General features: G+C 41.6%; 1 protein-coding gene across 1 annotated transcript; it reads right to left on the minus strand.

Annotated features, from left to right (window-relative positions):
• Positions 1 to 3742: 3742 nt before the first annotated feature.
• Positions 3743 to 13746, minus strand: LOC135322635 (phospholipase A and acyltransferase 5-like). Its single transcript, XM_064492226.1, has 4 exons — positions 13381 to 13746; positions 12726 to 12819; positions 11796 to 11904; positions 3743 to 3991 (listed from the first exon to the last, which is right to left on the minus strand). Exons 1-4 carry the CDS (start codon positions 13631 to 13633, stop codon positions 3872 to 3874), a joined length of 576 nt encoding a protein of 191 aa, XP_064348296.1. The 5' UTR covers positions 13634 to 13746; the 3' UTR covers positions 3743 to 3871.
• Positions 13747 to 16829: the final 3083 nt, after the last annotated feature.

The following is a 16829-nucleotide window of genomic DNA, read 5'->3' on the forward strand; positions in this document are numbered from 1 at the left end:
AATCTCCATAAAAACTCTTGAGCAAGAAGACTTGCCGAGCTTCCTGGGAGGTGAACCTATGGCGGTGCTGGGGGAGTGGCTGCCAGAAGAGGGCATGGAAGCTCTTGCATCCCTCTCCCCCGACACCTTGCCCTGTGCATCTCTTCTCTCTGTTCCTGAGCTGTATCCATTATAATAAACCGATAGACATAATTGAAGTGCTTCCCCAAGTTCTGTGAGCTGTTCTAGTGAATTATTGAATCTTAGGAGGGGTTGTGGGAACCCCTGATTTTTTTAGCCTGTCAACAGAAGTACAGGTGGCCTGGGACTTGCAAATGGTGAAAGACGTCTAAAGGTGGGGGGAGGGCAGTCTTGGGGGGCTGAGCACTTCAGCTGTGAGACCTGGCCCAACTCCTGGTAGTTAATGTCAAAACTGAATTGAATTGTTGAACACCCAGTTAGTGTCTGGAAAATCAGATAATTGGTTGCTTGGTGTTGGAAAATGCTCCAAAAAGGTTCTGATAAAAGTTTCATCTCACTAGGAAGATACAAAAATTCTAAAACTGTTTGCATCTAATAAGAGTCTTAAAAGAGATACTGAAAATTTGGCCAATTGCAAGGAGAAAATGACAAATTCACCATCATAGTGGGAGAGCTAGATATGCCTCTCTCGGGAACTAATAAATCGAGGAGACACAAAAGTCAGTGAAGATACAGAAAATTTGAAAAACTTACCGACAAGCTGCTTTCATGGACATGTATAGTAAAATTGTGAAATACAGATTCTTTTTGACCACACACAAAGGAATGCTCTTAAAAACTGAACATATCCTTGGCCTTGAAGCAAGTCTCAACAAATTTCAAGGGACTGGTAACACAGAGATCATCTTTTCTGACCATAAATGCAATTAAGTTAGAAGTCAATAACAAAGAGATAGCTAGAAAAACCCTATGCTTTTAGACATTTTAGAACACACATTGTCAAATAAATAATGAGTCAAAGATGAAAATATAATGGAAACTAGAAAATATTTAGAACTGGATGATAATAAGAATACTAGATACTGTATTTAGGTCATGCAGATAAAGGGATGCCTAGAAAGAAATTTGTAGCATGAATTCTTACACTAAGAAAGAAAAAGGTACAGACTAATGAGTTGATCATCCAATTTGAGAAGATAGAAAGAAAACATACAGATGGCCAACAGTTACATGAAAAGATGCTCAACATGAATAATCTTCAGGCAAATGCAAATCAAACTACAATGAGATATCACCTCACCACTATTATCAAAAAGACAAGAAATAACAAGTGTTGGTGAGGATGTAAAGAAAAGAGAACCCCTGTCCACGGTCAATGGGAATGTAAATTGGTGCAGCCACTGTGGAAAGCAGCATGAAGTTTCCTCAAAATATTAGAAATAGAACTACCATACGATCCAGCAATTCCCTTTCTGGGTATCTATCCAAAGAAAATGAAAAGATAAACTGAAAAGATATCTGCACCCGCCATGTTCATCACAGCATTATTCACAATAGCCAAGATATGGAAACAACCTAAGTGTCCACCACTGGAGAAATGGATAAAGAAATTGTGGTACATATATACAATGGAATATTACCTAGCCACAAAAAGAAATGAAATCTTGCCATTTGCAGCAGCATGAGTGGACCTTGAGGGCAATATGCTAAGTGAAATAAGTCAGACAGAGAAATAACAAATACTGTATAAGCTTACTTATATGTAGACTCTTTAAAAAAATCATGCTCATAGATACAGAAAACAGTTTGGTGGTTGCTGGAGGTGGGGGTTGGGGGCAGATAAAGGGAGTCAAAAGATACAAACTTTCAGTTATAAAATAAATTGTGGGGATGTAATGCACAACATGACTATAGTTAATAATAAGTGTATTGCATATTTGAAAGTTGCTAGGAGAATAGATCTTAAAAGTTCTCATCACAAGGAAAAAAGTTTTTAATTATGTATGATGACAGATGTTAACTAGACTTATTGTGGTGATCATTTTGCAATATAAGCAAATATCAAATCACTACGTTGTACATGATACTAATGTAATGTTATATGTTAATTATACCTAAAAAAAAGACTGTAAAAAAAGAAGATAGAAAGAGATAAAAGAAAAGAAAGTAAAAATATATGAACAAAAAGTGGGGAGGGTATAGCTCAGTGGTAGAGTGCATGCTTAGCATGCATGAGTTCCTGGGTTCAAGCCCCAGTACCTCCATTAAAAATAGAGAAACAAACAAACCTAACCACCCCTCCAAAAAAAGATACAAACAAAAACAAATGAAGCAAAATAAGCATATAAGAGAAAATGCACAAATCAATCTTTTTAGGAATAAAAAAGGCAATATGACTACAGATGCTAAGGAGATCAAACAATAAGAAATATCAATAAATAACTTTATGACAATAAACTAGAAGATTTGGATGGAATTGATACATTCCAAGAAAAACATGTTATCAAAATTGAACCAAGAATAAGTAAAAACATTTAAGCAGTCCTATTACCTTTAAAGGGCAATAAATAAATCAATAAATCATTAAAGGAATTAAATCAGTAGTCAGACATTTTCCCACAAAGAACCGGCATGCCAGGATGGTTTTATAAGTGAGTTTTACCAAACATTCAAGCAATACATGAATGAGCTCTCTATGGAGAAAATATTGAAGGACACTGAAGGAAACCTAATTGGGGAGAGATACATTATTCATGGATAGGAAACCTTATCATAAACATGTCAATTTCTTCTAAAATACATCTATAGATTTAATACAATTCCAAACCAAATCCCAACAGGGTCTTTCCTGAAATTTGCACCGAGATTCTAAGATGGATATGGAAAAAGTAAAGAGGCAGAGTTGGTTAGCTTTTTCATTATCAAGAAGAAACACCAGGCTATCAAGTATCATGATTTATTATGTTATTATTGTGATCATGAGAGTGCATTTTTGATGCAGGCATAGTTGAGCTGACTGTTGAACTGACTATTCCATTGAATAGAGAAGAACCTCTAAAACAGACCCACAAGTACATGAAACTTTAATTTACAACAGAGGTGGCACTGCAGATCAGTGGGGAAGGATGAACTACTCAGGGCTGGCAAACTGTTTTTGTGAAGGTTCAGGTACTCGATATTTTCGGCTTTGTAGGCTTCACAGCAACATAACTATTCAACTCTTCTGTTGTAGCCTGAAAGCCACCATCTACAATACAAGTCTGTGTATTGTAATACATTGTTGTGTATCTAATAAAACTTCATTTATAAAAGGGATAACTTTATGTACGCTGAGATTTAAATTTCATGTGCTTTTCATGGGTCATGAAATATTAGTCTTCTTTTGATTTTTTTTCAACCATCTAAAAATTCAAAAACCAGTCTTACCTATTGGACTGTGTGAAAACAGGTCAAGGACTGGATTTGGCCTTTGGGCCATTGTTTGCTGATCCTCAACCAATGAATGGTACTCAAGCAACTGCATAATCATGTGGACTTTGCACTGCACAGAAAACAGCAGGTTGGGAAGGATTTTGGACTTAAACGTGAAAGGCAATGTATTTGTTGTGGTTCTCCAGGAGAACAGAACCAACAGGACATAGATAGATAGATGATAAATAGGCATAAAGGAGGTTTATTATAGGAATTGGCTCATGTGGTTATAGAGGCTGAGAACTCCTACCATCTGTCATCTGTAAGCAGAGAACAGAAAACTCATGATATAATTCAGTCCAAGACCGAAAGCCACAGAACCAAGCAGGCCCATGGTCTAAGTCCTAGTCCATCCATGGCTGAAGGTCGTTGAATGCGGTGGGAGGGGCCCTGGTCTAAGTTCTGGGGTCTAAAGGCCAGAGAACCAGGAGCTCTGATGTCAGAGAGCAGGAAAAGATGGACCTCCCAGCTCGAGAAGAGAGAGATTGTTCTTTCTTGACCTTCTTTGCTCTATTTGGGCCCTCAGCAGATGGGATAATGCTCGCCAACCTAAATAAACCTAGGAGACAATAGGCAGAAAGCATTTATTTAGGATAAAAAAATTTGCAATTTGGTGCACACAGATTCTGGTAGCAGCCTAAACAGTATCCAGCTAGAGAGTAAAAGTCAGGGGTTTTTAAAGGCAAAGAAGGGAGGTGCCGAACGTGATTGATTGCTAAGGTTATTACTAGAGTGAGGTCAAGTCCGTTGCTATGACAAATTGCACATGTTCTTGAAGAGTTATTGAAATATTTGTGGTTTGGCTCAGTTCAAAAGTTCATGGTTCCACCTTGGGAGGATGTGAGTAAGGTTCACTTCCTTAATGGCCTCCTGATTCAATTAAAAAACCCCTTGACAGACACAACATTGTAAAATGATTATAAATCAATAAAAAATGTTAAAAAAAAAAACCCTTGACATAAGTGACTCTATTTTGTTTTACATTTCGCACTACTCACTTTGACGAGATCAAACATTTACTCAGTCTACTAATTCAAATGCTTAATCTCTTCTGGAAACACCTTTACAGACACACCCAGGAATAATATTACACCAGCTATCTGAGCATACCTTAACCCAGTCAAACTGACTTGAAATTAACCACCACAGGCAAAAGTACAAAATTTTTAGAAAGAAATGCAGCAGAGTGTCTCTGTTCCCTTTCTGTAGTTCATAAGCACAAAAAAATACAGAAAAAAAAAGTAAAGCACAAAAAGATAAATTTGGCTCCATCAAATAAGAGCCATAAATAAATGAAAAGGCAGGCCAACACTTGAGAGAAGATATTTGTAACACAAAAACTGAAAAAGGATTAGTATTCAGAATATATATAAAAAAAAAAACTCATATAAATCAGTAAGGAAAAGGCAACCCCACAGAAAAGTGGACAAAAATATTAATGAGCCTTTCACAGAGAAGTGAATATGTTGTCAGAGAATAGATTCTTGCCTTGCACAGGAAAGAATTCAAGAGTGAGCCATAGTAAAGTGAAAGTAGGTTTATTCAGGGAGATCCACACTCCACAGACAGAGTGCAGGCTGTGTCACAAGGCAAGAGAGGTGGCCCCAGGGTATGGAATTGTTAGTTTTTAAGGACTGGGTAATTTCATATACTAACAAGTGGGAGGATTATTCCAGCTGTTTGGGGGAAGGGATGGGGATTTTCTGGAACTGGGCCCCATCCACTTTTGGCCTCTAATGGGCAGCCTGGAAACAGTCATGGTGCCTGCGGGTGTGTCATTTAGCATGTTAATATAATACAATGAGCGTACAATGAGAATCAAGGTCTGCTGGAAGTTGAATCTTCTGCCATCTTGGCCTTAGTTGGTTCTAATCCATTTATGTTGTATCCTCAATGGCTATGTCATTCTTTTTTAAATTTTTAAATTTTTTGTTGGGGGTAGTTAGCGTTTATTTGTTTATTATTTTTTAATGGAGGTACTGGGGATTGAACCTAGGACCTTGTGAATGCTAAGCAGGCACTCTACCGCTGAGCTATACCCTCCTCCCTATGTCATTCTTTTAATGGTTGTGCCCTGCCCCCTTCCCTCCTGTCTCAAATACAGGCGTTCAATAAACACATGAAAAAGTGGGGCACTTCATAAGTAATTACAGAAATGTGAATTAAAGGATCCTGTGGTACAGATACCATGCTGACAAATATTTAAATGTTGGGCAATTGCAACTCTGGTATACTGCCAGTGGGAAGCCTATTTTTGCATTCTTTTTCTAGTAAAGCTGAAGGTCATACCCTGCAACCCAGCAAGTCTGGTTTGTGACCCTTTAGTGAGTGAGAACTTCCATTTAGTGGGTCACAGTCAATGTTGTAAAAATCATTCAAAGAGACAGGATAATAGAGAATAGGATTTTTTAGATCCTCATCTGGTTTATTGGTAAATCTTTTGGTAAGACTTATTGACCTACCTCAAATCTGTATATATCCTGATACATTGTAAAGTGTATTTCTTCCTGTGGGTCTTGGTCAAAAAGATGTGAAGAGAAGAGGCTCCGGGAGGCTTGTGTGAGGATGCTCACAGCAGTTTTGTCAGTAACAGCAACGTCCTGGGAACAGCCCCAATGTCCATTGACAGGAGACAGGGTAATTAACTGTGCTACATTCTACACCGGGAATACTGTGAACGTGACTGAACAGTGGCTACAGTGCATCAGCCTGGAACCTGATCCTGAGCCAAAACAATCAAGTTAGAATGTACGGTGTTTGAGTCTGTTTTTCCGAAATTAAAAAATGTATTGTCGAAGGATACTTCTTTATGTGTAAAGGTTTTAAAAAAACAAGACATTAATAGGCACAAAATCCAGGAGAGTGGCTACAACAGGATTAGGAGGGAGAGGAACATGGGGGTTAATTTTTCTCATAACAGCTTTATTAAAATATAATTCACATACCATACTGTTCACCCATTGAAAGTGTACAATTCAGTGGTTTTTAGTATATTCACAGAGTTGGGAAAGCATCATCATAATTTTAGAACACTTTCAACCACTTCAAAAAGAAGTACCACAGCCTTTAGCTATCATCCCCAAGTGCTGCCTACATCCTTCGTCCTAAACAATCACTAATCTACTTTTTGTCTCTATATATTTGTCTATTCTGGACATTACATTTGAATAGAATCTTATAATATGTGGCATTTGTGAAAAATATGTGCAATATATAGTATATATGTATTTACATGTAATATACTGTATACGTGCAGTCAAACTATAATAATTCTACCTAATAAAAATGAAACAGGAAAAAAGGGGACTCTATTTCTGGCACCAATCAGCGTGGAAAGGGTGGTGATGATGGTAATGTCGTGGGGCAGGGTTTGCTGAGTCAGTCCAGAGGGGCACCCAGAGGACACTTAGGTTACCCTTGAGCCAACTCCCGACTGCATCTCACTCTATTAAGCACAAACTCAAATACCTAGAGTCCGGACCAATGGCATGTAAACACCAACCAGAGCATCTCGTGGAAGGCAGGTCTCTCAAAGTCTGCTGAGCCCAGCAGACAGTCATATACATCCTTCCTAGGAGCAAGCAGTCCCCGCTGTGTGCCCACTCCCCACCAACAAAATAGCCAATTACATCCCACTCCACCTGGCTGGGTCATACCTATCGACAAGAACAATATTCAATCAATCAATCAATCAATCAATATTCCTGCTGTAATTTTCTGGAATAACTGCCAGTAGGAAGACGATATGATTCATGGTGATGCTAGTCTCAGCCAGAAAAAAACAATCAAAAGAAAACAAGTGCTGATCATTGAGGATATTGAATAAGCTTTGAGACAGAAGGTTCTGGGATTGGAGGGGTGGATTTTAGGATTCTAAGGAGTTTTCTTTGTTTCTTTAATACTCTTAATGTGCAGTATTGCCACTGGATGGGGTGTAAAGTGAAAAACTGCATGAGATTCACAACAGACTTTATAGTCACCTAGAGTTACTTGCTCTCTTGTTGAAGTTTCTCCCACTGTAAACTGATTGTATTGAGCTTTGGGTCTCAACCTTGATTGCAGATGGAAATTGCTTGCAGAGCTTTTAAAAATTGAGATTGATCTGGAGTGTGGCCAGGGAACCAGAGCTTTGAGACCTCCCGGGGCGACTCTATGGGCAGCCAAGGTTGCAGCCATGCTGGAGGCTTTCCCCAGGTCCCATCCTTCCTTTTGCCTTGACTTCACCCTCTCCCCAGCATTTCATGAACTTCAAGGAACCTGTCTGCATCCTCCAGGGTGACCTCCAGTCCCAGCTGATGCTCCAGTCTTCAAATCCAGATTAAAGTTTCTCTGCCCTTTTTCTCTCTTTGGAATAAGATGTTACTTCACAATCCTCCATCCATCAGCTATTTATTTCCTTTGCACAGGCTGGCAGCCCAACTCTGGCCCTTCTCCCAGAAATAGGCACCTGTTTAGAAAAACCAGGCTTTCAGAAGGTCCCTGGATAATAACAGCTTCTGAAAGTCTTATAACCCTGACAGATGTGGTGCAGGGAAGTGGGTGGAGGGCTTGTTCCTGCCTGTGGCATGTGGCAGGGAGGCAGGAGCAAAAAAAAGTAAGAGCATTATTTTGAATTCCACAAGTCCCTAGGCTTGTGTTGTGTGTTGAACACACAGACTGTTGGGTCAATCCCTGACCAGGCATTGGAACGGATGTGGAAAGCTAGCAGCAGAAGAGAATCACCACGATACAGGTATTAGGAACTTCACTTCCAGCTCTGACCCCAACCCAGATGATGCCTCAGAAATTAAACCCAGAGCCTCAAACGATGACACAACACAAAAGAAAGACTATGGGTTAGAATGGCAGACAGCTACCGAGTCATGGCAAGAAGACAGGGTTTGCTGCCAGGAGACCTGGTTCAAATCCCAACTCTGTCACTTACTGGCTGTTCAATGGGTCCTTAGTAGAACTTCTAAGAGAGCAACGATGTTGTCTTTACAAAAGAACATTTTACAAATGTCAAAAGATTATTATGTGCCCCAGTGGAGCGCACCACTCCTAATTACTCTGTTATGAATCTGTCATGGTGAATTTATTGTCTAACCTTTTGCAATGAACATGATGCTTTTATCCCACCTAATACTTTGCAGTGGATATGATGGTTTTATTCCAAATGTACTCAATCAACAAATATTTATCAAGAACTTACTATTTGAAGCACTGGAAATACAGCAATGAGTCAGGTTGACAAGTGCTCTGCCCACTTTTGCAAAGAGACAGATAATCAATAAGCAAAACGACTATATAATTAAGGCAATAAATGGGGTGACACAATGGTGCTGGGTTGGGGCAGACTACTTTATGGGTAGTGTGTGCAGATGGTAGATGACACAAACTATCAAAGCTCACACAGGAAGAGATACATAATGTGACTATCCCTATGTCTATGAAGGAAACTGATTTTGTAGTTAAAACCCTTTCCACAAAGAAAACTCCAGGCCCAGATGGCTTTGCTGGTAAATTCTACCAAACATTAAAGGAAAGATTATTACCAGTTTTACACAAGAATACTATAGAGTAAGAATACTTTCAAATCCATTCTACGATGCTTGCATTACCTTAATACCAAACCAGACAACTACAAGAAGTATCCTTTATGAACATAAATGCAAAACGTCACAGCACAATATTGTAAATTGCATCAAACAATATATAAAAAGGGTCATACATCATGCCCACATGTGGTTTTCCCCCCAGGACTGCAAGATTGTTATAATATCTGAACGCCAATCAATACAATTCAAACTGAAAAAGAAAAACCACATGGTCATCTCAATAGGCATAGAAAAAGCATTTGCTAAACTTTAATGGCTAGTGCTAGTTTTTTTTTTTCAGAACAAAACACTCTCAACAAACTGAGAAAAGAAGGGAACTTTCCTAACTTAACAAAACTGTCTATGAAAAACCTACAGTGTACATTATACTAAACAGTAAAGACTGAATACTTTCCCTCTAAGTTAAGGAATTAGAGGAAATGTCTGCTGCCACCAATTCTATTAAACATTGTACTGAAGATTCGGGCTAGTACTGCTTAAGACAAAAATAAATGAAGGCATCAGATTGGAAAGGAAAAAGTGAAACTATCTGTATAGATGATATGATATGTCAAAAGCTCGATGGAATCTACCCCGAAAAGTTACAAAAGTAAATGTCAGGAAATAAGGTTGAAGGGAAGCATACAAGATAAGTACACAAAAGCCAATTGTATTTCCAATTACTAGCAACAGACAATTAGAAATTGGAATTTTTTTCATTTAAAATTTTCAAAATTGTCAATATTCATTTCATTTAAAAATGTTTAAATACCATGTCAATAGTATCAAAAAATATGAAATACTTTCAAAAAAGATGTGCAAGATCTGTAAGCTGAAACTTACAAAGCTTTGCTGAGAGAAATTAAGACCTAAATAAATAAAACACCTGATCATGGATCAGAAGATTCAGTATTGTGAAGATGCCTAATCTCTAAAAGATTTGATGTGATTCCAATCAAAATCTCAGCAGGCTTTTTGTAGAATCTCGGATAGCCAAAAGAACTTTGAAAAAGAACAAAGCTGGAGGGCCAACATTCTTGATTTCAAGAGTTACTGTAAACTATAGTAATCAGGATAGTGTGATATTGGCCTCACATTAGACAAATAGGATCAATGGAACAAAATAGCCCAGAAAAGGACCCACAGGTACCATGGATAACTGGTTTTTTACAAGGTTCAAAGGCAACTCAGTGGGAAAAGGATAGTTTTTTCAACAAGTCATTTTGGAACAGGATATCCACAAGGGGGAAAAAACAAGCCAACATCGACCTACTCATTGTACCATATACAAAAATTAACTCAAGATGTATCAAAGATGTAAATGTAAAATGTAAAAGCTAAAACTTTATAATATCTAGTAGAAAACAGTAGGAAATCTTTGTGACCTTGGTTTAGGCAAAGAGATCTCAGATACAGCACCAAAAGAATAATTCATAGAAGAAAAACATAAACTGGACTTCATCAAAGTTAACAGTTTTTTATTCTTCAAAAGATATTATTGCTAAGTAAATGAAAACACAAACCACAGACTGAGAGATAAAAATTACAAGTACTGTTGAACTACTGTATACAACTACTGATGAAGTACTTGTATACAGAATTTCTGAAGAACTCTCAAACATGTAAACCAAGAGAAAAAATGAGAAAAAATTTAGACACTTCATTAAAGAATATATATATGTGTGTGTGTATATATATGTGTGTGTGTGTACATATGTGTGTGTGTTTGTGTATATATAAATATAAGGAAGGCAAGTAATGTTCAACATTGTTAGGGAAATGCAAAGTGAAACCACAATGAGGTAACGACATATCTATTAAGATAGCTAAAATTAAAGAGATCAACCATACCAGATGCTGATGAAGACGTGGAGGAACTGGAACTCTCCCACACTGCTGGTGGGAATGTAAAATGGCACAACCGCTTTGGAAAACAGTAAGTTAAACACACATCTACTATATGATCTAGCCACTATATTCCTAGGTATTTACCCAAAAGAAATGTATGTCTCTACAAAGGCTTGTACACAAATGTTCACAGCAGCTTTATTTGTAACAGCCAGACAGTGGAAACAACCCAAATGCCCATCAACAGGTGAATGGCTAAACAAATAGTAGCATATCCGGATATACAGTGGAATACTGCTCAGTAACAAAAAGGAATAAATTGTTGATAACATGCAACAATGTGCATATAACTCAAAATAATTATGTGAAATTATGTGAAAGGAGACCCACCAAAAAGCACATACAGGAGTTGGGGGAGGTATGGCTCAGTGGCAGCATGCATGCTTGACGTGCACAAGGTCCTCGGTTCAATCCCCAGTGCCTCTGTTAGGTGGGGGGAAATTTGTTTAAAAAAACGAGTTCGTACAACATGATTCCATGTGTATAACTCTCTAGTAAGCACAAACTAACACATAATGACAGAAGGCAGATCAAGTCATTGCTTGGGGATGGAAGTGGAAAGAGGGAGGGATTTACAGAGGGGAAAAAAGAAAGCTTCAAGAATGATGGAGGTGTTCATTATCTTGACTGGTGTTTTCATGGGTGTACACGTATGTCAAAACATATCCTACTGTACATTCTGAATATAATGCGATTTATTGTACGTCAGTTATACCTCAGTAAAGCTCAATAAACAGCTCTATAAATCTGTGTTTAAACAATTAAAAAGGCGTAAGCAACATCCCAAATCAGTGTACAATTCGACCCGCCACATTGTACGTAGGTAAGTCACCAGGAAACTGACGGTGTTCCCGGTCTGAGAATTCTCGCGATACCCACCTCCGCGGCTTGCTTTGTTAATCTGCCTGCACTGCCAGGCTTTGGGGTCGAGTTCCACTCTGCTCTCGTCTGCTTGGGCGTGGGCTCCAAGTTAACCATAGGCGTCTCCCTACATAAAGTTTGGGATCATATAGTTAAAATACTTTTAAAATGCTTTTTAATTGAAGTATAGTTGATTTAAAATGTTGCATTAGCTTCTGGTGTATAGCATGGATGGACTTGGAGGGCATTATGCTAAGTGAAATAAGTCACATAAAGACAAGTACTGTAAGATAGCACTTACATGTGGAATCTAAAAAAATACAGCAAACTAGTGAGTATAACAGAAAGGAAACAGACTCAAAGATGTAGAGAAGGAACTAGTGGTTACCAGTGGGGAGAGGGAAAGGGGCGGGGCAGGATGGAGGTGGAAGATTAAGAGGTACAAACTATCAGGTATAAAATAAGCTACAAGGATGTATTGCACAACATGGGAGTATAGCTAATATTTCATGATAACTAGAAATGGAGTATAACCTTTAAAAATTGCGAATTACTGTATTGTATACCTATAACATAATATTATACATCAAATACACTTCAATTTTTAAAAAATGATATTGTAAACTAAATACATAAATAAATTTTAAAAATAAAAATATACATCTTGTAAGCACCCTTGTAAAGTGATTCTGTTCTGAGGATCTGGACAATGGCCCTGTGGCTAGAAAATGCTACAAGGCAGCCTCCCACCAGCCCTTCCCAGGCTTGGTCTCCAGCTGTTATTACCAGGAGGAGCACACCAGCTTTCTGCCGACTGGTTAGTAGTAGGCTGGCTCACATAGAAACTAACTCAGGATTTGTTTTACAGAATTGCCATCAAAGTTGGTTCTTCAGAAGGCTTCTAACCACCCCAAAGCTCAGTCCTTCCATACAAAGAAAGAATCTTACCCTTGCTGGACGCTGCTTCTGCTCTGTTCTAACGTGCCCGGCTGTGGCTGCTTGGGCATGAGCTGGACCAACGCGTGAGAGCCCACAGAGTCTTCTAATTCAAGAGAAAAAAAAATTTCTTTAAACCACAATTGCCTTCTCTGGAGCGTGAACCCTGTGAAAGGAGAGTTGGAGCGAGCACCTCAACAGCTCTGCGAAGGTGGGAGCTCCTGTCTAGAACCGAACCTGGCTCCTGATCAGCCCTCAATAAACTTTTGGATGAAGGGGGGCTATGGGGGTGCGACCATCCTGGAGGGGGCCCATTTCCTCTGGGAAAGAGAGACTCTGGAATTCCCAGAGACAGAACAGGGGAGGGGACGAAGTGTGAGTTGCCACTACCGAAGATGGCAGAACCCTGGGGCTACACCCAACTGCAGAAGCTTCTGCCAAGCTAGAGCTGTTGTGGAGCCTACCTGCCCGGCAGCTGCCACGTCTGCCCCATGTCCACCCGAAATACACTAGGAAGGCAAATACCCGAGAGAGACACTGGATGCCTGGCTCCCTTCAGTTAAATTAATAACGAAAGATCATTCCGAAATCGTCACTCATTTCGGCTACAGGCATTTCGCACAATGCCCAAGTATCTGCAAGGAGGGTTGAAAGAAACTGTGGTGACCTTGCTGGGGGTCCGATGGCCGGCTGGGACAGGGGGAACGATCCAGGGGGGTTCCAGGCCGGGGCGTGGTGGCTCGGTGGAGGGGAGCCTCATTCCTGTGGCGACCCGACTGGGGCACAGCTGAATGTCCCGGAGCAGGCTGACTGTCATTCGGCCGTATACTCGCGGTTCTCGACGCGGCTTTGAGGCGGGGCCGGGGGAACCTAGGGAAGCGGCGCCCGCAATCGCCCCCGGCGGCGGGGCTCAGGCCCATCCCGCTGCTGCCGCCCCGCGGGTCCCAGGGCCTCCCAGAGGGCGACGCCCCAGGCCAGCTCCCCCGAGTCGGCGGAGCCACGGAGTCCGGGGCGCTGGGCGCAGCGCGGTGAGGAACTGCGCCCCCGAAGGGCGGAGGGGCGCGCAGCAAACGGCGGGGGCGCGCGGGGCGCGGGGAGCGCGTGCCCGAACGCCGCGGGAGCGGTCCCGGCGCTTGAAGGCCCAGGAACCTGCGGGGTTTTGAGAGGAAAGGCAGAGAAAAGCCATAGAGGAGGGTACTGGTGAGGTGGAAAGGAACAGAATAGTTTGCTTAAGGCTCGGAGGTGGCATCTGATGTAGCTGGAGAAGACAGAGGAGCGACATCTGCCCACAGGTCCATGGAGCCGACAGAGGAGCAACACAGGGAGACAGGGCTTGAGGCCAGGTTCGGAGGGCCTGGGGATCACACTCGGGAGTTAAAATTTGGGAGTATGCAGACTTTCAGGCAGATTGATAGGTAGATAGATCTTCTATATGTTTTATTTAAATTATGTATAATATGTTTAATATATACAAAAGAATACATGGACCACATGTAGTTATGAAACATGATGAAAATTACCACCCACGAATACACCATCCTGCGTTAAGAACCAGCACAGGTGATCCTCCCACGTGTGTTCTTCCCTTGTGCCGTCTTCCCGACTCCTCCCTCCCCACCCCACCCCCTCCCCGCGAACGTCACCTCTCTCCTGAGGTTTTGTCTATCATGGCGTTGCTTTTTAAAAGTTTTTAAAAAATCTCTTCTTTGTACTCCTAGCACGTGTTTCGTTTTGCTTATTTGAAGCTTACAGAAATATCGCGCTCTATGTCATCTTCTACAATCTGCTTCTTTCCAAGTTGTCTCTATAATACATGCACATTGCCTGTACGCATAGACCTGTAATTTGTTTTCCCTGCTGGAAAATATTCCATGATAGGAACTGCCTAGGATATTATGGGGTCTGCAACCCAGCAGGGAAGGGTCAACATAATGTGGTCAACAGCAATGTTTGGGGGGGAAAAATCAAGTTTCAGGTTTTGAGCTGAGATTCTGCAATAAACCTATGATCCAGAGGGGAGGGAAGAAGCTTGGTGGGATACACAGCAAAATAACCAGAAGTGCTGTGTCAGCCTATCGAGGTTATGGGTGATGCCTGTTCTTTTCCCCATTTTACAATATTTCTACCTAAATGGTAAAAGAGGTAAATAAAAGAGAGGGAAAAGAGGTAAATAAAAAGCAACTGGCTTTGTCCTACTGGTTCTCCCCTCCAAGTGTTTGTCTTCTCTCTCCAATTAGACTGGAAGCTCCCTGAGAGCAAGATTGATCACTGCCCCCTGTAACGACCCCAGCGCCCAGTATGAAAAATGGCTGCAGCCACTAAAGCTCACTTATGGGACAGAACAGCACTGAACGAAATCGAAACTGGTGGGGAGGGTGATAGCTCAGTGGCAGAGTGCGTGCTTAGCATGCATGACGTCCTGGGTTCAAACCCCAGTAATAGTGAAAAAATATATATGTATATGTATACCTAATTGCCTTTCCCCCTTGAAGAATGAAACTGTTTTCTCAAGAGAATGTTAACTTTCTTTCAGGCGACAGCACCTTCATTCCTTCAAAACCACGGATTAACCTTCTGGTGTCCAGGCTCCATCCAGATTGATTTCTGCACCCCCACCTCCTCCAGAATGGTCTTGACTGGAATGAGCCAGCTTGCCACGCTTCCAGATTATCTCCTATGTTTTTCTAGAACCTTCCCAATCATTTGGTTCAAGATGTTGGAGTCACTTTTCTTGGTCCTTTTTCCTTCATCTCCCTTATCCAGCCAGCTGTCAGATTCTATCAGTTCTTCTCGCCTAGTAGTTCCCCTAATTATCCCGCCCTCTGTTCCACGATGATGCAAAACTGGTCCCGAGAGAATGAGGGTCCATGAGAGTCTCCAGTGACCTGGGGGAACCAGATAGAAGGAAAGGGTGGAGATGTAGACCTATGCGCTAGTCCCTCCCTAGGCCCAGAGAGTGGTGCCTGTGCAGGAGCAGGGATTGTGAAAGAGGCTGCTGGATCACAGAATGGGGGAGAGTGGGGCACCTTGAGAGCTCCGACCAGGGATTATGCTTCCCAGGCTATTAACCAGTAATTGACAGGTATCAATAAAATTGCCTCAGTTGCAATCTGTGGCCAGCTAGCAGTGTATGTGAGTATTTTGTGCTTGGGCCACAGTACCATTCCTGCTGGGGGAGAGACAGATGAGGCAGAGGAGCCAAAAACCGTCACCACCTCTTACAGGCACTCACTCCCTAAATATATTTTGAGCACTTCCTCTGTGTCAGGCATTGCTCATTACGGAGAGCATAAGAATAAATGTGCTCTCGTGGAACTTACAGGTGGGGGAGAGGGGGAATAGGAGACAAACCTTCAACAATTCTTTAATGCGTAACAACAGGTTATGATAAGTGGTCTCAGGGAAAATCACAGGGTGTAGGGAGCTGGGGGGTGCCAGCCTGGGACAGGGGAAACCCCCTGCCAGTGTCACAGTCATCCTCAGCCTCTTCCTGGACCTCTCCCACAAGCTCCCCTTCACTCTGGCTCAGGAGGAGGAATTTACCCTCCCCCACTCCTGGATAGACCAACAGACACTAAGGCCCTGTCTTATCCTGGAGCCACTCAGACTCAACCAGCTCTAGACGTGTGTTTTAAGACCAACCAGGCCCCTCCCACCTGTCAAAACCTGGGGTCACCTGAAAAGAAACATGAAACACACCATCCGCTTCCTTCTGCTGCCTCCCCTCCCCACTGCAGACCCTCAGCACTCCCCTCTCCTTACTGTTGCAAAACCCTGGGGTTTCAGAAAGAGAACAGTTATGGCTGCTCCTCTGTTATGGGCTGAATTGCATCGAGTCCTAATCCCCTGCAACTAGAATGTGACTGTATTTGGAGATAAGGCCTTTAAAAAGGTAATTAAAGTAAAATGAGGTCATATGGGCAGGCCCCAGTCCAATATGGCTGGGCTCCTTATAAGAAGAGAATAGGACACAAATGCCAGCAAGCCTGGAGCCAAGCAGAGCCCTGCCCCCTGCCCCCCGCCCCACCCCCTGCCTCTTGTTTATGGAAAAGCTGAAGCCTCTGGGCCTCCCTGAGTCTCAGGAGAGCAGGCTCAAGCAGTTGATGCTTAGGACAA

The sequence above is a fragment of the Camelus dromedarius genome, chromosome 12 (genome assembly GCF_036321535.1).
Source record: "Camelus dromedarius isolate mCamDro1 chromosome 12, mCamDro1.pat, whole genome shotgun sequence".
Lineage (NCBI taxonomy): Eukaryota > Metazoa > Chordata > Mammalia > Artiodactyla > Camelidae > Camelus > Camelus dromedarius.